At 48.4% G+C, this 21804-nt stretch overlaps 2 protein-coding genes across 3 annotated transcripts; both read left to right on the top strand.

Moving 5' to 3' along the window:
• Window positions 1–342: 342 nt before the first annotated feature.
• On the top strand, window positions 343–5404 carry LOC123098647 (2-hydroxy-6-oxononadienedioate/2-hydroxy-6-oxononatrienedioate hydrolase). Its single transcript, XM_044520695.1, has 4 exons — window positions 343–1388; window positions 4593–4688; window positions 4791–4858; window positions 4975–5404. The coding sequence occupies exons 1-4, from the start codon at window positions 630–632 to the stop codon at window positions 5114–5116; spliced, it is 1065 nt and encodes a 354-aa protein (XP_044376630.1). The 5' UTR covers window positions 343–629; the 3' UTR covers window positions 5117–5404.
• Window positions 5405–15141: 9737 nt separating this feature from the next.
• On the top strand, window positions 15142–18444 carry LOC123098644 (2-hydroxymuconate semialdehyde hydrolase). Of its 2 annotated transcripts, XM_044520694.1 has the most exons (5): window positions 15153–15285; window positions 15379–16423; window positions 17678–17770; window positions 17884–17951; window positions 18058–18444. In XM_044520694.1, the coding sequence occupies exons 2-5, from the start codon at window positions 15752–15754 to the stop codon at window positions 18209–18211; spliced, it is 987 nt and encodes a 328-aa protein (XP_044376629.1). In that variant the 5' UTR covers window positions 15153–15285; window positions 15379–15751; the 3' UTR covers window positions 18212–18444. The 2 variants fall into 2 exon arrangements, with proteins under 2 accessions (XP_044376628.1, XP_044376629.1); XM_044520693.1 differs by having other exon boundaries at window positions 15142–16423.
• Window positions 18445–21804: the final 3360 nt, after the last annotated feature.

The following is a 21804-nucleotide window of genomic DNA, read 5'->3' as shown; positions in this document are numbered from 1 at the left end:
AGAGAGTGTCCGTCTGTGTCCGCTTCGGCCTCAAAACGAGACCAACTTTGGTCCAGAGATGGGGTGAAACGGACATGAAACGAACGAAAAAGAAAAATGGGGTCTGTCGCTGGGTCGTCTGGTATGTCCGTTTTACTTCAAACGGACGCACCCGGACAAAATGAGGTCGTGCGGTGGAGTTGGCCTGAGAGAGACATAGTGGAGAGAGAGAGGGGAAAGTGAGCGATGAGGAGATTTATGGCGACTTGAAGGGACAACGCGACGTCTCCCGCTCGTGCCTGCGCGTGCAGACGCATCTGTGTGCCGTCCTTGCGCTCGGTCGGGCCTGTCTCGCTGAAAAGGGTCAATTCGATCGTTCCTTAGGGCTAAGCTCTGGCAGCTTTGAGTTTCTTGCTATACCACGGGTCACGCCGCGCTGCTTGATTTTGAACCCGTATCCGACTCGAGCTCAGCACGAGCAGTAGTAGTACTAGTATACAACCAGAAAGAGCAAGAGCCGCACATATAAACAGTAGACACACAACTACACGCGAGACACGTCGCGACTCCTCCGGATCCGTCGGGGCCGCGCCGAGAAAGAAGCTGTGCGCTACAGCCCGCCCACCCAGCCAGCCCGCTCCCGCGTCGTCATGCAAGCTCGCGCCGGATCGGCGGCGGCGGCGGCGGCCGGCGCCACCGCGCTCGCCGCCACGAAGCAGCACCCGGCGGCCACCTCGTCCCTATTCGCGCTCCTCTCCCTCTCGCTGCTCCTCCTCCGGCTGCTCCTCCGCCTCCGCCTCGCCGCCTTCCGCGACGCCGCGCTCACGCTCCACCTCCTCGCGCGCCTCCGCATCCGCCCGGTCACCCTCCGCCTCCCCGGCCCGCACGCCACCACGCTCCGCGTCTGGTGCCCCGCCTCGCCGTCCGGCAAGCCGCCGCTGCTCCTCCTCCACGGCTTCGGCGGCGACGCCAAGTGGACGTGGGCGCGCAACCTCGCCGCGCTCTCCCGCAGCTTCCACCTCTACGTGCCCGACCTGGTCTTCTTCGGCTCCCACTCCCGCTCGTCCTCGCCGCTCCGCTCCGTGGCCTTCCAGGCCCGCTGCGCCGCGGACGCCATGCGGCTCCTCGGCGTGAGCCGGTACGACGTCGCCGGGATCAGCTACGGGGGCTTCGTGGCGTACCGGATGGCGGCCGTGGAGGCCCGGGACAGCGTGGCCAGGGTCGTCATCATGACCAGCGGCGTCGCGGCCACGGTGCAGGAGATGGGCGAGCTGGCCGCGCGGGAGGAGATGGCCGTCGAGGACGCGCTGCTGCCGGACAGCGCCGCGGGGCTGCGCCGGCTCGTGCACCGGTCCATGCACCGCCCCCCGCCCTGGCTGCCGGACTTCGTGCTCCACGATTTCATCCAGGTCAGTACGCACTCCCTACGTGTTTGTCTAATCTTTTTTACTTTGATATAAAAGTTACTGTATCTCTATATTGTGTTTTCCTCGACGTGTCACAAACCCTTTGTCTCTTTTGAGAGGCGATCGACGTCAGACGTGTCACAGACTTACCACGACGGTTAACTTGTCTCTGACGATGCCAGTAGCTAACTGGAGTATTATAAATCGCGTGGTTTGGTTGCGTGTCGCGCGCGCGCTTGGTTTTGCCAAGGATCGCCACGCCAGCACAGCACTGGGCGTCCGGCCGATCCATGCAAGGCACACGCAGCAGGCAACATCATTTGCAGCTTGCAAGCATGCACTAGCGTACCGAGCGCGTGCGTGCACGTTTTAGCCGTACACGCAAGTGCTAGAGCAAGTAGCAGGTACCACCTCTGTTGCCCCACTTGAGCCGGTCAACGTGTGCCAACTGCCAAGACCAAGACGGAGCTCAAGTCAGGCCTGCGGATTGTAAACAACAGTAATTAGTCGATCACTCAATCAGTACGCTGGGAGCACTCCGGAAGCCAGGGGAAGCGCTCATCAGTAACTATACCGTAGTAGATCTGGACGGACGTGTCGACCTCGTCCGTTTCCTTGTTGGGTCTCACTCTCACCCGGCTGGGCCCGTGCGTGCGCGCGTACGTGGCCCACGTGCCGTACGTCGCCAGTGCCTGCACCGTTGTGTGGCTGATCGATCCGTCCAAATCCAAAACGCTAGGGGACAGCGCTACCGGCCACCGCCGCAGATCAAATCTGTGCTAGGAAAATGCCCCATCGTCCATCAATGTGGGTCGCCGAGCGTGGCTGACAGTCCCGCCAATAATGTACTATTGTCCGACATTTTAGGCCCTTTGATATTTTTTTAACACGGTACAGAACTAACATATCATCTTGAAAATTTTACGAAAGTCGACGGAAACGTCTCCTTTCACTGAAGGTGCGTCGTCAAAACTCCTGAAATAAATCTAGAATAAATACGAGCACCAGCACTTGAACCCTGATGGGTTGGGAATACCGCTGTCCTCCAAACCATCCAACCACAGATTGACGCGTGAATGCCCCCTTTGATCCTGTTGTACGTGGGGGTTAGGTTTGTATCAATCGACCCGGAGCCGGAGTAAAACCAACGCTATGTTCATCACACGCGATGCTCTGTGTTCGGTGGAGAAGACCGGTTAGCGTCTGAGCTGCATGGCAACGAGTAGCCAAGTTGGTACTCACGTCAGTGAATTGCTATCATATAACGAGCCAGGAATCCTTAATTCATGATGTTGAGGAGTGCCCAATATAGAAAATCTAAAGGAATTGTTACTGTTCACACTCCAAATAGTTGATGAGCACTGTAGTTGATGAGCTTCACTATCTAAGTGGCCAGAGTGGGGTATAATAACTATAAGCAACGACAAATTTAAACATTATTTTATTCAAATGCAACTTTTTTAAAGTGAATGTTTTTTAACATGAACATTTTTCAAATTCGTAACAAAAAATTAAAAAACCAACATTTTTGTGAAAACGAGAATATCTTTTGGGAATCTTGAATATTTTTCAAAAACATGAACATTCTTTGAAACTCTGAATAATTTTTTATAAGGAAACAGTTTTTGCATCCGTGAACAATTTTTGTCAACAGGAACATTTTTTGAAACTCCAAACAAAATTTGAAAAAAGGAACACTTTTGTTCACAAATATGAAAAATCATTAAATTCTGAACATTTTTCCAAAACTCGAACATTTTTTGGAAAAACGAGCAATTTCTGAAATTTAGATGAATTTTGAAATTCTGAATATTTTGAATTGACGAAGAAGAACAAAAAGAAACTATTGAAGGGGGGGGGGGAGCCGGGAAAAAGAAAAACCGTACCAAAACCTTCTAGAAGGGTCCCAAAACCGATTAGGAACCTTCTGAAAGCTTCCCAAAACTGGGATCCCTCTTCCACGTATTCTAGTTAATGGCACAATTATCCGAGAAATTGTTGGAGGGGCTCAAGATTTCACTAGTTGTAATTTAATTTTCAAAAGTAGAGATATGAACAAAAGAGGCTCACAATTTAGTTAAGTTTTCTAGTTCTTTAGAGGCGGGTCGCCACTTGTGGCTGCGAGTACCCCATTACCCTATTGTCTGTAAACCTCGTACTTGATTAATAAAGAAGGTTTACCACTAAAAAAAGTGGTTTTAGGAAGGCGGTTTAGCTTTTTACAATCATTTTTTCTAAGTATAATAGTTTATTCATGATTTTTTTAAATAGACGTTAATTTTTTAATTATACGTTAAACTTTTTTAACACATATGGAACAATTTTAAATATATGCTGAACATTTTATTACTCATTAATTTTTAAAAATTCATGAACAATTTTAAATCCGCGAACACCTTTAGAGCTTCATGAACATTTTTTATTTCCTGATTTTTTTACGATTCCTGAAGATTTTTTAAAATCCAAGGACATTTTTGGGAATTAATCTTTTTGAATCATAAATTTTTAAAATTGATTGACATTTTTAAGGAATCGTGATTTTGATATAGACGTTGTACATTGTTAAGGAACCGTGACATTTGCAAAGATTTGTACGGCCTGGACCTTCCATAGCCTGAAGGTTGTTTGGTTGATGCCCTGAATAAGCCTGGCGTGGAGCATTTTATGGTCATTAGCCTGGCTGAAGCACTGGGCATGTTTGTTTGCCTGGCCCAGGCGCTCAAATTCGGTCATCTGGCACTAGCTTGGGATGCTAACATCATTTTCCACTGGCCATTGTCCGATCAAGTCATATGCCAATAATTTTGCATGGGGCTTCCTTCATTTAATTAGCCATAGACTGTAATTTGTGTTTTTGCCTAGATACGTGGCCCTAGCATTATTTCTTTCTAGGGTCATCAAACTCCTCCCTCTCTTCTCTTAATTACCCTGCGACATCAGATTTTCGGCCTATTTGGTTGCCCCTGTATAAGATACGTGCTCGTAAACAAGTCGGCGAGCAGACTTCAGAAATGTTCTGAGTTTAGTTCTCTTAAAGCATGCTCGTAATTTTCAGTACAGACTCCAACCTTGCATGGAAATGTAGAAAAGAGATGACTAATAACAGAGCATCATGTCCCCGCCAAAAAAAAAAGAACACATCATCATGTATATTAAATTGGTGAACTTTACACCATTTCTGAAGTCTATGCCCTGTGTTTGCTGCAGCTGATGTTCGTGGACCAGAGAAAGGAGAGAACAGAGCTGCTGCGAGAACTACTCAGGAGCGGAGCCGGCATCGACCCCCTCCCGGCTCTCACTCAGGTCAGCCAGCTGCACATTCCAAGCAACATTGATCCATCATCACTTTCGTTTGGATATTTTTTTCTGAGAAATAACATGGTTGATTTGATTTGTGCTCTGCAGAAAACGCTAGTCCTGTGGGGAGACAAGGACCAGGTGTTCCCCGTCGATCTTGGCTACAAACTGCACAGGTATAGAAAAAGAACAGGACGGTACTCTAGCTTCCATGAATTCTCTATACTGACGACATTGCTTTTCCATTTGAAGATGTATAACAATCGCCATGTTTTTCTGTTGGTGAGTCCAGGCATCTAGGCAAGAAATCCAGGCTAGAGATCATCAAGGACGCAGGGCACGCGTTGCAGTTGGAGGGGGCTGACAAGGTCAACAGTTTCATCAAGTCGTTCTTCCTAGATGAACGGAATGAGCCAGGATTCGGCACAACCTGAAACTGAAGCCTGCTCATGGCATCGGTACTCGCTGGAAAACATACAGGGAGTTGTCCCAGAGGCCCAAATGGTGTACTACATTATAATCTTTTTAGGTATGTATAATCATGTAATGTTATGTGTAAAAAAGGAAAGAGCTACTATGGTCTAAATGTCTGCTCAAAAGATTAAAACAAAGAAGAGAGATAGGGTGTGATCTGAATGCTTCCGGCCATTCAAAATGGGGTGGAATGGTGGCTCTGAACTTTGTGTTATATTCTTGTTAACAAGTGCGAGTTTACACGTCTACGTCATATGTTTACCGCATTACCGTGTTTCTGCTGCATTGTATGTCGTCCTGTGGGGAGATAATTACACGATAGTACCATATTTGGGGCGGCGGTGGCGTATTGATACCAAGTTTGGTAACTTTTACGTGTCAGTACCAAGTTTGGGGCGAACCGTTGCAAATCGGGCTAAACTTCATATTTCTACGTATTGACGCTGGAACTGACCGCCCGAGCCCGCGCGTCAGCTGCCACGCCGGCGAATCGGCACCCGCCCGCTCGCTCGATAGGTGCGGTCCGGCTCGAAGCGGACCGGCCCGTGCTCTGTCTCCTCTCCTTCTCCTCTCTTCCTCTGTTCGTCGATGAACGACGAACCCTAGCTCCCCCGCACGTCTCTATGGCGATGGCGGCGGCAACCACGGGCGGTGGTGGCGGCAGCGGCGGCGACGGCTATGACGACGGCGCAAACATTCCCCTCTTCGGCAGCGGCGCGACAGGAGAAATCGAGGGCGGCGACGGCTACTCGAGCTCTGAGTATTTGAGCGATGACTACGAGTTCATGGAGCCAGCACTGTCCATGGAGCAGCAGGTATGGCTGGCACAACTTTGGGTGGCGAACCCTAGCAATAGCCACGAGCTGACCCACGGGCTCGGCGGCGTCCTGTAAGTTTCTGTCTTTTTTCTTCTCTTTTATTTTCTAATTAGGGTTATAGTGTACTGATTAGGTAAATTACATGTGAATTGTAGTTTATATGAAGACATATGGAATGGCAGGATCCATTTTGACAATAACGATCTGTTAGAGAGGAAGCTAAGCGGTTCAGATGTGACATATCTGAATATGGTTGCATTGATGGAAACACAAGGCTTTAATATTGATGATTCACTAATGTTTTACATGAAGACCCCAAGAGAGCAGGACTTGGAATTGGTTGATAGTAATGTTAAACTACAGTTGATCAAGAGGCAGAATGAGGAGAGTTTGGTGCTTAATTTTCTATTTAGGGCTTGTCCACCAGCTGTCACTGTAGCACAGAAGGGTTTTGTAGAGAAGCAAAATTTAGATCCAATTATTTATTCTGAGCCTGTTGTTTATGATCTGGCTGATCCTCTTGTTTATGTTGTTGATCAGCAAGGTGTTGCTTATGAAGGTCAGAGTAGCTGCTCTATTGCAGCTGTAGGTCCTGCTGTTTTAACACAAGAGAGCAGGAGTGTTCTAAATCCAAAGTTAAAAGAAGTTGTGGAAGAAGAACAAGATGGCTATGATGGCAGCTATGCATCTTCATCTGAAGGGCAATATGATAGTGTCAATAACCCTTATTATGTGGGGGATTTAAGGCCTAACTACAATGAGGAAATGAGTGATGCTGAAGACATGGAGATGGAAGAGGGAAACAGACAGAGAGAGGAAGAAGTACAATAACTAGATGAGGAAGAATCAGAAGAAGAAACAGAGGAGGAAGAACAAGTGCATTATGAGGGTGACACGGAGGTAGAGGAATTATTTGATTTGGAGGATGATGACCCTGTTGTTCTAGAAGAGGAAGAAAAAAATATTTGTGCCAGCAAAAAAGAAGCAGAAGCTGCAAGTAAGGAGGGGACCAACAACAAGGTCACATTCCAGTGTTTTAGAAGAAGTGCAACCTGATGGGAAACCATCATCAGATGAAGAAGATAATAGTTTACTGTAGGACAGTGAAGATGATGGGTTTCAGCCACTAGCATTTGTGCTACCTCAAAGAAGGAAGAGCAGGGCAAAGAAGAGGCCACCTAGAGTATGTTACAATGAGGATTTGGAGCAACCACACCAACAACTACAACTGCATATGTGTTTCAGAGATGCTTTGTTGAGCTTGCACATCACTCAGTGCAGAGACTTCAAGTATCACATGAACTCAGATCAGAGGATCATTGTGCATTGCAAGAATTCACAATGTAAGTTCTGCATTGTGGCAGCTGTTATAAAGGAGGAAAACACTTTTGCAATTAATAAGATGAGAATACAACACACTTGCCTTAGTTCTACTAAAACAACCAGGGTAAGTGCCAAGTGGCTTGCAAAGCAATATGAGCCACTATTCAGATCTGATGTCACTACTAGCATACATACATTTATTGATGCCTGCATGGAAAACTGGGGCAAGTGTGGAAGTGCTGCTGGTAGAGGTGGTGGAAGTGGTGCTGGTAGAGGTGGTGGAAGAAGGGCTGGTGGTGGAAGAGGAACTGGAAGAGCATCTTCTAGTGCTCAATCTTCTGCTAGGAGAGGTGCTCAATCTTCTGCTGGGAGAGGTGCTCATTCTTCAAGGCCATTCTCTGCCCCAAGGCAGTATGGTGCCTCAACTTCTAGTGCTCCTCCACCAACTGATGGTACACACACTGGATGGATGGCCTGGTTCAATGCTAGTAGAGGTGGCAGAAGGTCATGATGTGCCATGCAAACTTCTTCTGCTGAGGCTTTAGGGTTTATGGTGGCTAGGGGTCGACGGAACCACCTAAACCTAGGCTTTAGGGTTTACGGTGGCTAGGGGTCGACGGAACCACCTAAACCTAACCATTAGGGTTTACGGTGCCTCGGGGTCGACGGAACCACCTAAACATAGGCTTCCAATGCATGATATAACATAACCATCTAATATTCCAGTGCTAACATAACCATCAAATAGTCTTCAAATGCTAACATAATCATCTAATATAAAACCTAGTGCATGAGAAATCATAACTTTAAGTCTACCATTCATGGCACAGAATATTGAGTCACTATATAACATAATAATCTAAGCATCTACTATATCTGATCCATCTTCCAATGCATGATATATCATCATTTTTAGTCTAGCAAACATAACACACAATACTTACTGGAGTTCAACATATTATAGGGTACACACCCATTGTTCACAATACATAGTGGAGTTCAGATGCATAGTTCATCCTTTTCTCACAAAAGGATGAAAAACATATCTACTACATACATACACAGCCATAGTTCACAATTAGTAGAGCCATACACTACACAACCATCATTCCCAAAAGGTCAGCATTGCCCACTAATCTCATTTTCATCTTCTTCATTTCTCTAAGATGGCCTAGATCCCCTTGATCTTCTCCTTCAGCTTCTCCTCTGCCTTCATCAGCTCAGCAATCTGAAGCTCTAGTTGCCCCTTGTCTTTACCATGCTTTTCCTTTCCCTTAAGCAAATCAGCAACCTGAAACTTCAACTCTAGCTTATCTTGGGTGAGCTTCTCCTCAGACTTTGTGAGCTCTGCATTCTTCAACTCCAAGTTCATCTTAGCTTCACTAAGCAATTGCTTGTCTGTCATATTCTTCAACTTCAAGTTCTGGATGACTGTTGCTTGGGCTCTTTTCAGGTTCACCAGCAGTTCATACTTCTGATTAAGCTTCTCAGACTCTGCATCTTTCTTTGCCATCTATGCCTTCATATCAGCCACCAGTTCACTTCTGCATTGCTGCTGATATGTAATGTTGGACTGCAGATATCTGAAATCCACCACCCTCTCCTCCTGGATGCTCATAAGCTCATGCACATCTTGGACTAACTTGTCATAGTTGGCCTCCAGCTTGTTCTTCTCTTCTGTCAGATGGTGAATAGTTAAACACTTTCAAGATTATCATTCACCCTAGCACTCTTGCTATCTTCAACCATTGCCCACAGCTTCAACAATGCATTCTGCATTGTTGGGGGCCACTGGTGATCAACCCATTCAACAAACCCACAATTCTCCCCTTCCTGCAAAAAGAGCAAAAAGAGAAAAAAAACAAGTTAGTTCATACCACAGGTAAATAAAGAAGAAGAGCAATAGCATTGTTTTTCCTTTCTACATTGGTAATAACAAATGCATCACTTATTCCAAATTACAACACCACTCAGCTACACTAGTAATTGTACCTACCCACTAAATAACAGCATGAGCATCCATAAATTACAGCACCACTTAGCTACAGATTTGAACTAGATTTTGGTAATCAGCTACAAAACAAAAGCAAGCTCAAACTGCAAACTTGGTGAACTGCCAAAGCATATGCAATACATACTATCCATTCAACTGAATATTTGTAGCATTTAGATACATAACAGCAGGTGCATCCCAACATAAAAGTAACAGTTCACTCAATATTTAGTACCAAACAGGAGCAAAAGTAACAGCAACATAATTAACAGTAGCACTGTCATTCAACTACATAAAATGCCACAACAGCAACATAAAACCTGTAGAAGTCCCAAACTGAATATTTCACATGATAGCAAGAACAATGCCGCTGCAAAATAACAGTACCACTGTCATTAAACTACACAAGCTACTGCTGTTGCAAAAGTGAATAATCAGCCCTAACAAAATGATAGTAAAGATTCCACTACCAACCTAAATATGCCATAATAATCAGCCCTTGTACTGATGTTCAATATGCCACTTTCAAACCAACAATAATATGACACTATCAACCTAAATATAATATCCCACTATCAGCCTACAATTCATACCGGCTCTGTACATGCTAAGAACCTTCTTCCTGTGTCTATTCCTTCAAATGCGACAAGCCTCTCAAATGCCTTGCCGTGCTTCTCACATGGGGACATCATATCCAGCTCAAGCCCCTGGTAATCTGGATCTTCAATGCTGAAAGGGACCTGCAGAAGCTCGTACAAACAAAATGCCCAAATCAAAACCCAGCGAAATCAACCAAATCAAAAAGCCCCAAATCTGAAACCGTAACCCTAACCCTAGCTCAAGGAAACTCACCTGGTTAAGCCCGTCCGTGGATGAGGTCGAGTGCATGTACGGCAGGCTGGACGTGTCCTCACTGCTTTCGTCTTCGAAAACCATGGCGGGCGGGCAGCGGTCCGGTCCGGCAAAGCTGCGGGCGGCGACGAGGGCGGCGAGAGAGGAGAGAGGAGGGAGGCACGAGCGAGGAGGGAGAGAGTGGAGCACGGGCCGGTCCGGTTCGAGCCGGACCGCACCTATCGAGCGAGTGGGCGGGTGCCGATTCGCTAGCGTGGCAGCTGACGCGCGGGCCTGGGCGGTCAGTTTCGGCGTCAATACGTAGAAATACGAAGTTTAGCCCGATTTGCAACGGTTCGCCCAAACTTGGTACTGACACGTAAAAATTATCAAACTTGGTACCAATTTATCACCATCGCCCCAAATATGGTACTATCGTGTAATTATCTCTCCTGCAGGAGTGTTTACTCGAAGAGGGTGTTCAGTCAAAAATATAATACTCCCTCCAATCCATATTAATTGACGCTGGTTTAGCTTGAAATCAATATTGATGCTCGGCTCGAACTTGGGTGGGTTTGCATGCAACAACAACTTTGCAAGGTTGTTCAGGAGTGCGTCTACCACTACAACACGGTTATTAATCGGAGGCGTTTTTTTAAGGGCGTTTCTATAAATGCCTCCAAACTGTATATAAGAAGGCGTTTTTCCGGTTCGCCTCAAATCACTGTATATAAGAAGGCGTTTTGAGAAAGTGCCTCGGATTGGAAGAGCTTTCAGGGCATTTTTTCAGAGCGCCAAAAAAGGATACAAATCAGAGGCGTTTCTGAGAAAAGCCTAGAATTGCTAGACATTTTGAGGCGTTTTTCCAAATCGCCTCAACGGTGGCCGTGCTTAGAGGGTCGGCGTGGAAGATTGGGCGTGTTTTGTGATCGATCCGAGCTTCTGCAGCGCGTTTGCTCAGATTCTCATAAGCTCGTCGTTTTGGTTTTGCGGTTGGCTGCAGGGCCATTGCAGCGGTGACGACGCACGACAGGACTGAGACGGCGGCGCCGCATGCAGGACGGTCGCTCAGGCAACGAGCAGGTGCAAAGTTATGGCCCGTACTGCGACTGGTGCTGTGACAAGGTTCGCCGGTGACCGAGCTGTTGTGGCCATGCATGAGAGACAGAGAGAGGCAGTGATGCGTGGCTCAAACTAGTAGGCCCTGCAACATAGTCTTCCGGTTGACTCTGTTCCATTCCTGTGCGCATGGGCGCAAGCTCGGAATACAATCACTTTAGTCCCATACCGCTTTCTGAGTAAGAGTTTGATCTACTTAAAAGGGGAAACATCAGCTCTGGTTCAAGGACGATAACCACCTGACAATGGGTAATGGCATTAGAAGTTAATTTGCTGGCTAAGAGCATCTCCAGCCGTTGAGCCCCCTAGGAAGCATTTTTTCGCCTCTTGAGGGGCTGCCGGCGAAACATTTAGCGTGGGGGTGGAAATATATCCAATCGTTGACCCCCTAGGCACGTACCCCCGCCACCACCACAACGCGAACCGCCCAAGTGCGCGTGCCTTGACCATGACCGCGGCAGCGAGCGCGCGAGACATGGCGGGAAGGAAAGGGAAGGGAAGGAGACGGGGCCGTGCCCACGTCGTCCCCTTCTCCGGCACAAGATCGAAGTGCCGGAACTCGAGGCCGCACAAGGCCGCGTGCGCCTCGTACGTTGGGTACCCCGGCCGCGGCAGCAGCACGTTGGCGCCAGGCGAGGCCAGCACGGCCATCATGATCTCGATGGCGTGGTTGCAGCCGGCCGTGAGGACGACGTCGCCTGCGGCAAGCTCGTTCTAAAACTTTGACTGAAACTTTGACTGAAACAGAGAAGGCAGCAGCAGCGCACCTGCGCGCGTCGGCCACGCCGGCGGCAGGGGAGTAGTGGTTGTGCTTGCCTGACACCCCTGGTGAGCAGTTGCTCCTCGCAGCCCTCTCTCCCTGCTCCGTTCCATGCATTGTCGACGCCGTCCCTCGCGGGCAGCAGCTCCGGCCACCATGTTCGCCATGGCCACGAGCAGCAGCTCGACCTACACACATGCGAACAAGGCTGCATCCTGCAGCAGCTCCTTTGTTCAAACCTGCACCCTGCAGCAGCTCCGCGGCCCCTAGCATCGCCTCGTTTGCTCACTGGCAAAGCACCCGAACGCCGAGGGGTCGTCGTGGCCGAACGGCGCGACGGGCCGCGAGTCGCTCGTGTCCACGCAGCCATACACGCGGCGCACGAGGGAGCGGAGAGCCAGACGGTCTGGAGCGCGGGCAAAGGTTGGGGTACTGGTGGCGGACGGGGAAGGACGGCGGGGGCTGGGCGTGGTCGTCGGCCTCGGCCTTCGTTGGCGGCGAGGGAGCGGGCGATGTTGGCGATGGTGGCCTTGCGGGGCGGGCGCATGCAGGGCGGGACGACCTTGCAGATGCAGCGCAGCCATGGCTCCCCATCTGGCACGCGTCCAGTTGCTGCCTGTACGCCCGGCGAGGGCGCCGTGGAGTGCGCGGGCGGAGACAGCCACTGCAAGGACGAAGAAGACGAGCCCCTTCCCGCCCTGGCCAAGCGCGCTCCGCTCCGCGAGCCCCTCCCCGGCCATGCTCCGCTCCGGCCGCGCGAGCGCGAGCCCCGCCCCCGCCATGCTCCGCTCCGGCCGCTCGAGCCTCGCTCCGGCTGTGTGTGGTAGGTGGTGCCGTGGTGGAAGGAAAAGGAGAGGAGAGAGGAGACAGAAAAGAGAGAAAGGAGAGGAGAGATGAGAGAGAGGGTATGGCAAGTGGGCCCATGCATGTGAAAAAGAAATGTCGGCGTCCCCAGCTGCCTCCGAGGGGCTGGGTTTGGGGTGGGCATACCGGCCGTAACTTTTGCCAAATCCGGCGCAAAACAGGTTTCTGGGGCCCTGAGTGGGGCGTTTTTTGCCCTCCAGCGTCCAAAAAGGCGCCTGGGGGCTTCTTGGGGGCCTTAGTGAAGATTCTCTAAGTGTGTGGCCAACGTTGTTGCGCTCAGAACCATCTATAACTGAGAGAATAGTCTCTGATGGACTCAGACGCATATAAAAATTGAGTGTTGCCAAAAAAACGCCTTCGAATACCACCATTTTGAGGCGTTATTGAGAAACGCCTTCGTTAATCTTTGCCTTCGCTGCCATCTCTAGCGTTTTAGGAAAGTGCCGCAAAAGGCATGTAAAGGCATTTTGATGTATTTCGGAGGCGTTTTTTAAGGACGCCGATAACTGCCACACGTGTGGTGTATCGGGTGGTTGTGCCGCACGCCCTGTGTGGCACGGAGACGACCCCGCCCGCACGACCGTGTACGTGCACGCGCAGCCACAGCCGGCACGTCCGGTGCAGCGCGATTGCCCCCGCACGAGCACGTCCGGACGAGCGAGCGCGCGGCCCGCATGACCCGTCTCGGCCGTCGCCCCTCCCCGCCTGCGAGCCACACGCCCCGCGTGTCAGTAACCACGCGTCCTGCCGCGATTGCCATGGTCCCGACCTCTTCGGTTGCCATGTTGCCATGTTGCTGAACTGCAGTTGCCATGTTGCTGAACTACAGTTGCCATGGTTGCTCAACTGCAGTTGCCATCTTAGGTCAAAGTGTCGGATGCCATTTTTGGGCAACTGCAGCTGTTGCCATGTATGGTCTGGTCTACTACAGATACCATGATTTAAAAAACTTTAGGAGTTGCCACCTACTAACACTGGACAGTTGCCATGTAGCACTAAAAAACATGACAAAAAACATGTTTCGGTAAAAAGAGAGTTGCCATCTGCTTACAAGCGCGCTAGGGCAGTTGCCATGTACCCTGCAAAACACATGGCAACTGATAGCTTTTGATGTGTGGGAGAGGAGACGGGCATGTGGGCGATGGTGGTATCTTTAGGAGTTGCCACCTACTAACACTAGACAGTTGCCATGTAGCGCTACAAAACATACGTGGCAACAATAACATGTTCAGGGTAAAAAGAGAGTTGCCATCCGCTCATGCTCACAAATAGGGCAGTTGCCATGTACCCTGCAAAACACATGGCAACTGATAGCTTTTGGTGTGTGGGAGAGGAGACGGGCATGTGGGCGATGGTGGTATCTTTAGGAGTTGCCACCTACTAACACTAGACAGTTGCCATGTAGCGCTAGAAAACATACGTGGCAATAATAACATGTTCGGGGTAAAAAGAGAGTTGCCATCTGCTCATGCTCACAAATAGGGCAGTTGCCATGTACCCTGCAAAACACATGGCAACCGATAGCTTTTGGTGCGTGGGAGAGGAGACGGGCATGTGGGCGATGGTGGTATCTTTAGGAGTTGCCACCTACTAACACTACACAGTTGCCATGTAGCGCTACAAAACAGACGTGGCAACAATAACATGTTCAGGGTAAAAAGAGAGTTGCCATCTATTCATGCTCACAAATAGGGCAGTTGCCATGTACCATTCCAAAACATGGCAAATGACAGTTTGGGTGTGGGAGAGTGGGAGAATGGGTAGTCGTAGGAGATGGTGCGCGGCGTGCGGGCGCGACAGCAGTTTCATCGCACGCCCCGACTGGCGAAACGTTGACCGCGGAGAGAAACCGGCATGCGGGCGAACTCCCTCACACCCACACACACGAGTTGTCCTACGTGACACACAAAATCAGCCTTTTCATGCCGAGATTCGTGCAAAGGGCACTGGACGATGATGAAGGCGTGCGGGTGAGTTGTCTAACACCCAAGTGTTTTCGTTTTTTAATGCCTCGTGACAGACGGCGTGTTGTAGTGTACGCCACGCCATACAAGAGTTCTTCTAGAAAGCAATGTCCTAGCTGGAACAATAGTACTCCGTACTACGTAAAGTTGTTTGTTTCAATGTGGTTGCCTGCCGCCCTGTCTCACAGACTGTTTCTGTTCTTTCCCGTGGCTGCAAGTGCACGTCGCGTCAAGGCTTCGGACTGCATCTTCTTAATCGTTGGGTGGTTCTTGCCTACACCAAATATACTTTGATGCTGATTTTGGGGTTATTTTGTTGCAATCTGCCCACTTGATCCATACATAACCTCACATTTTGTACCGCACGCGAGCAACTCATTCGTCGGTCCTCCCGTTGTTCTTCTTCTTCTTTTGCTGAACGAGCGCAGTAGTCCTTCCTTTTTCCCATTCTAATCTAGTAAAAGAAACTATGCTGGAATCTTGCACTTGACGGCCACACTTCTCGTCTGCATCACTGCCTAATCTAGCTCAACTTGTATCTGTTTAACAGGGACATAGAGCATGGCGACTTGGCGAGCCTAGATGCTGCTGAGTGCTGAGATGTCATCGAGGCCCAATTGAAAGCGCCACCATAGCCGACTTTTCGGATGGTAGTATACTCAAGGTCCACTCAACCACCGGCCTTCTTCCCTTGCAATCCCGGGATGCTGTGAACCCTCCGTTTCTCCCACCAGAACAATCGCCTACCTTTAAGCTAAGGGAAGCTCCACCAGCACATCGCTATACATCAGTGGTGTTCTCACTCTCCTTCCATGCACAGCTGCACACCAAGAACTTGACGCGGCATCAGCGGCCGTGCTGGTTGCTGCTGCTCTGGTTGATCGATCAGGGGGCTGGGCGCCGCCGGCTAGCAGCTTAGAGCCATGGGGGCCAGCCTCAGCCTCGTGCCGCTCATCGACTACTTCGCCCGCCGGGAGTTCCTCGCCGCCGGCCTCCGCCCCCACTCGGTCACGCTCCCCTACCCCGACGGCGGGTCTACGGGCACATGCACCGTGCACTACTGGGCGCCGGCGGGGGAGCCGCGGCTGCCGCCACTGCTGCTCATCCACGGCTTCGGCCCTCGGGCCACCTGGCAGTGGCGCTGCCAGGTGGGGCCGCTGTCCCGCCAGTTCCACGTCATCGTCCCGGACCTGCTCGGCTTCGGCGGCAGCTCCTGGGACTCGCCCTCGGCGCCGCCGCCGTCCGAGGCCACGCAGGCCGCGGCGCTCGCGGCGCTGCTGGACTCGGTGGAGGGGCTCAAGGGCAAGCGGGTGGCCGTGGCGGGCACGAGCTACGGCGGGTTCGTGGCGTACTGGCTGGCGCGCGCGGCGGGGCCCCGGAGGGTCGGCCCCGTGGTGATCGCGAGCTCCGACCTGCTCAAGACGGCGGCCGACGACCGCGCGTTCCTGAAGAGGGCCGGCGAAGGGTGGAGCGGCGCGCACGAGCTGCTCCTGCCGGCCGAACCCGCCGCCATGAGGAGGCTGATGGAGATGGCCGTGCACCGCCCCCCGCCGGCCATGATGACGCCGGACTTCGTCCTCCGGGACTTCATCCAGGTGCGTGCGTGTACTGATGCCACTTGTGCTCTGGTTAGCCGCCATCTTTTATTTGTCAAAACGTGACCAACGGGCAAAATCGACAAATTTGACCTATGGATGAAATCAAATCACAGAATGAACTGTCCATAAAAATTATTTCACGCGGCTGACCTTTTTGTGTGACGTCAAGAAAACAGAATATTCTGTCTCATAGTTCTGAAATAGAGTTCTTTGTTATACATTTTTTATGGTACATCTTATGTTACCTACATACACTAAAGTGGCGCTACACGCCTGGCCAGCGTCGCACCCGTGTGATCCGAAAATTACTAAGTCAGTGTGTAGCGCCTGAGAGTTAGGTGCCACACTATACAGTGTTGCACTAGTGGTTGCTTCATTTTGTAGTGCAACCACTGGTGCAGCGCCTAGAAGCTAGGCGCTACACTGTATAGTGTGGCGCCTAGCTCTTAGGCTCTGCACAATGACTTAGCAATTTTTAGGCAGTCTGGGGTGCAACGCTGGCCAGGCGTGTAGCGCCTATCTGTGAGGCGTTGCACAGTGTAGTGTGGCGCCTTCGTGTCGGGCGTCACATAAAAAGGTCAACCGCGTGAAATAGTTTCACGAGCAGTTCATTCTGTGATTTGATTTCGTCCACAGCTCAAATTTGTCAAATTTGCCTGACCAACGGCTAGCGTGCAAGTTTGTCTTCCTCCCTGCCTGATATTCTTTGCATTCTGCATTTGGAAGACTTTTTTTAGGAGAGTGATAATTCAACATTTCAACTTTTTCCCCTATGAGGACAACTCAAGTTATTACCGAAGATGAGCATGTTGATCTAAAAATCTTCCAAAACGAAAAAGAATAGTTTCGAGCCCATTTTTTTTGCGAATAAATAGTTCGAGCCTTGGACTGACAGCAGAACTTCCAAGCGCAACGCTGAAGCTGACACCTCCCGCCCAACAATCAAATCTAGTAGTGTACGTAACATTTACATCCTCCATGCCAGATTTCGAAAGCATTTATAGTTCCCATCTACTCCTACAGCACTGAATCAGTAGCGCCGATGCAACCGTGCTCGTGCTCTTATTTTTCTCCCCCCTGAAAAATATGGGATCCTCCAAGCTCCAGCACAGCAACTTCACCTATATTTCAGCTGTGTAACTGTGTTTTTGGTCTTAAAGATGGCAGTAGAGCCGGTAGATGTAAACAACAGTAGGGCTGTCCCTTCGGAAGAACAGCACTGAATCGGATGATCTTGTTGCCTCCTGTCAGAAACTGTTCATGGACAACAGGGAGCAGCTCACCCATCTTTTCAAGGGGATCACGGTGGGCACCGACAAGTTCCAAGTCACACCATTGTCCCAGGTATGTCTCGACGTCTCTGCGTATGTTCACCTAATGCCTGGACCAACGCATCTACTGAAACTCTCGATCTCAGCTAACCTTTTTTTTACCACGTTGCATGCATTTGTATGCAGGAAGTGTTGATTGTCTGGGGAGAGCACGACCAGTTGTTCCCAGTAGACAAGGCCTACTCAATTCAGAGGTACTCGTATAAATGTGTAAATCATTTACTACACGGACCATTTTTTTACCGTGTGTGGTATGCTAAGTTTGTATTGGTCACGCACTGATCTGCACTTTGGTTTCAGGTCATTGGATGGGAACGCTAGAGTGGAGATCATCAAGAAGACGGGCCATGCTCCACAGCTCGAGGACCCGGCCCGGTTCAACAACATCATGCTGGACTTCTTGACACCAATGGCAGCTCGCTATGAGATGCATAGCCACTACCTACACCATTGATTGCAATAAGATTGCTTAGCCATTTGGGCCCATGCATTCAGAGCTATCATGTACTACTGATGTGTACATCAATCAGGGTCTATTTGATTTGCATGATTCTGGGATGCAGGATTAGAGTGTCACATCATCTTCGATATTTGATTTTATGTACAAAGCAAAGCATCGGTTTTGTTTCTTTCTTCCAAAGAATTACGACGGATGAAAAGGTTTCTATGAAATCCAGTGTAACTAAATACCAAAGGAAAAATGGCATGGTCTTTCTTTTTTAGAAAGGAAGGTTATACCTCCCGACCTCTGCATCATAGGATGCACAAAACCATCATTTTACTGAATATGGGTAAGGCAACAAGGCCAAAACACCTTAGGGCATGTCCAATGCTTGGCGCTAGGCTAAAAATCCTACCCGATTAGCAGTAAGGCTTATGCCATTAGTTCGAAATATAAATAGTTCAAATGGCTTTATTACAGAGGGTCCTTTTTGGAAAATATTGTGATTACATAATTCTTGATGTCCTATATGGATATCTTGGGCAGAGTTGGCTTGAGGTTTCACCGTCGTGGCCCCTTTGGGTTTTATGCACACACAAAAAATGTTACACCACAATGTAACAAACAACTCAACAAGCAACCTAACAATCAATCAATTAGACTCTAGAGTCAACATCGGTCCATTCAAACCCAAGATGTTTTCATTATCTACATAACCAAAGTTATTTTTGAATTAACCATGTTTTCCATGAAATGATGACCAAATCATGATAAAAATGGTAGCCCATGACAAGGCTCAACCCAGCTAGCAGACAACAGTACCATCACTACAGGAGACACAAGTAGATGTGGGGTGTCGTCTGAGAGTATCACAATACCAAGACTTTGTGAGTTGCTGAGAGCACCCGCGTGCATCCCGATACCCACGGCGCGATACAGGAGCATCCACCGTCGATGAGTGTCATAGCATGACCACATGCTCTGCCAGAAGGGGCAAGGTATTGGATCAATGCAAAACAAAAGAGCGTTGGATAACACAAACCTTGACCGGGAGCTCTGCCACAGGAAATCAGAACGATTAACATGAACCTTGCGCCAAATTTGATATCAAGTGAACTGATATGTTCCTCCCTTCTTTATGTTCTTCTTTTACTAGATGAGTAGTGCTTCCTTATAGTTACGAGGAAAGGAAACGATGTGATAATCTTCCACTTGATGGGTACTCATCTCCCTGCATGACCATCACTATTTGGTCTAACCTATGACATTTGGGAAACAATTTTGACAGTTTACTCCTCTCTCACCCCCATTTCTCTCCCATAACTTGTGCTTGCATGGCACCATGATAGCAAGATTGTTTTAGGATTCTATTTAGTTGAATTTCTTGACTCCACGGTGCTTTTATTTCTTTTGTTTAGGATTGGTAAGATGGTTGCCTCGGCTTCAAAGCTGTTAGAGAATGCACTCTTATCACTACACCGACGAGAGAGAAATTCCTCGAAGGTAGTATTAAAGGAATGGGGGCATTACCGGTATTAGTGATGAAGGGATTGTTTGCAAGAGAAGGTTGCCTTGTTAAGATACGAGCAAGGGGACTCTTACCCGCTCTGACTTATAAAATAGGAGAGGTTTGCACGAATGGTTCATGCATTTGGACTAAGATAGGAGTTGAGCAAAACCAAGCTTTAGCATAATATTTGTGAGAAAATTCCATTCAACTTGATTGTCAAATTCACGATGAAGCCAAGGTGGTGCAACCCGCCTATGGAATCTATTGGCTCGGCTGAACCGACATGAAATGAATCAGAGGAAGGCAGAAGCTATTGGCAAATAGAAGAGGGATTTTCCCCGTGTCTTTTAGCCCTCACTAGATGACAACTTGCTTACTTTTCACTTATTCTTAATCTTGGCAGACTAGTTCCTGCTACTTGTGAGCTGTGTTGGGATTTCCCCCGAAGAGAATAGGAGATGAAATACAGTAGAGATAAGTATTTCCCTCAGTGAGAACCAAGGTTTATCGAACCAAAAGGAGAATCACGCAAAGCCTCGTGAACAGCACCTGCACACGCAAAAGCAAATACTTCCATCCAACGCGAACAAGAGGGTTGTCAATCCTCCTGGCGGTTACTTGCAAGGATTAAATTTTGTAGTGGTAGATAGATAAACTGTAAAGATAAAATAAAAAAAGTAAAAATTGCAACAAATACATGGTAAAGGTAGATCCGAGGGCCATAGTTTTCACTAGAGGCTTCTCTCTCAAACACATAGCATACGGTGGGTAAACAAATTACTGTTGGGCAATTGATAGAAAAGCGCATAGTTATGACGATATTCAAGGCAATGATCATGTATATAGGCATCACGTCCGAGACAAGTAGACCGACTCCTGCCTGCATCTACTACTATTACTCCACCCATCGACCACTATTCTACATGCATCTAGGGTATTAAGTTAATAAAAACATAGTAATGCTTTAAGCAAGATGACATGATGTAGACAAAGTAAACTCAACTAATATGAATAAACCCCATCATTTTATCCTTAATGACAACAATACAAATACGTGTCTTGTCCCTTTCTGTCATTGGGATAGAGCACCGCAAGATTGAACCCATCACAAAGCACCTCTCCCATCTAAGATAAATCAATCTAATTGGCCAAACCAAACAGATAGATCAGAGAGAAATACAAAGCTATAAAAATCATGCATATATAAATTTCAGAGAAGTCTCAATGAATATTCATGAATATTCAGATCATAAACACACAATTAATTGGATCCCAACAAATACACCGCAAAATCAGATTATATCGGATAGAACTCCAAAAACATCGAGGAGAATATGGTATTGAAGATCAAAGAGAAAGAAGAAGACATTTAGCTACTAGCTATGGACATGTAGGTCTATGGTAAAGTACTCATGCATCATCGGTAGGGCAACAAGGTTGATGTAGAAACCCTCCGTGATCGATTCCCCCTCCGGCAGAGTACCGAAGAAGGCCTCCAGATGGGATCGCGGAAGAACAGAGGCTTGCGGCGGCGAAAAAAGTGTTTCGGGCGGCTCTCTATTGGTTTGGGAATATTTGTGAATCATAGAGGCGGAATTAGGCCAAGAGTTGCCATGAGGGACCCACAAGCTCAGGGAGCGCTCCCCTAGGGCTTCTCCCGAACCTTCTTGGGTCCCTTCTGGTCCAGAAAAAATAATCCAAAGATTTTTTTTCCGTTTGGACTTCGTTTGATAATGATTTTCTAAAAAGTCAAAAATAAGCAAAAAAAAACAGCAACTGGCACTAGGCACTGAATTAATAGGTTAGTCCAAAAAATGATAAAAAAATGCATATAGAACATTCAAGATTGATACTATAATAGCATGGAATAATAAAAAATTATAGATACGTTGGAGACGTATCAGTTCCTGACTGACTTGATAGTGCGATGACATGGATGATAAAATGCTTGGAAACTAGTTCAAATCAAACTCAAAAGCAATGGCAAGATATCGATGGAGATGTCATGGTATCCCCATTGAAAGCACCACCATAGCCAACATATCTGATCTTATAATTAATGGGTTTGATAAACATCAAACACCTGGAATCTTCG

The sequence above is a fragment of the Triticum aestivum genome, chromosome 4D, assembly GCF_018294505.1.
Source record: "Triticum aestivum cultivar Chinese Spring chromosome 4D, IWGSC CS RefSeq v2.1, whole genome shotgun sequence".
Classification (NCBI taxonomy): domain Eukaryota; kingdom Viridiplantae; phylum Streptophyta; class Magnoliopsida; order Poales; family Poaceae; genus Triticum; species Triticum aestivum.
This window is presented reverse-complemented; position numbering and strand designations above follow the sequence as displayed.

Excerpts from the sequence above, each read along its gene's own strand:
- LOC123098647 (XM_044520695.1), top strand. The coding sequence starts at position 630 with ATGCAAGCTCGCGCCGGATCGGCGGCGGCGGCGGCGGCCGGCGCCACC. Across the intron at positions 4,689-4,790 it reads CCCTCCCGGCTCTCACTCAG|AAAACGCTAGTCCTGTGGGG; the intron begins GTCAGCCAGCTG and ends TGTGCTCTGCAG. Across the intron at positions 4,859-4,974 it reads CTTGGCTACAAACTGCACAG|GCATCTAGGCAAGAAATCCA; the intron begins GTATAGAAAAAG and ends TGGTGAGTCCAG.
- LOC123098644 (XM_044520693.1), top strand. The coding sequence starts at position 15,752 with ATGGGGGCCAGCCTCAGCCTCGTGCCGCTCATCGACTACTTCGCCCGC. Across the intron at positions 16,424-17,677 it reads TCCTCCGGGACTTCATCCAG|AAACTGTTCATGGACAACAG; the intron begins GTGCGTGCGTGT and ends GCCTCCTGTCAG. Across the intron at positions 17,771-17,883 it reads AAGTCACACCATTGTCCCAG|GAAGTGTTGATTGTCTGGGG; the intron begins GTATGTCTCGAC and ends ATTTGTATGCAG.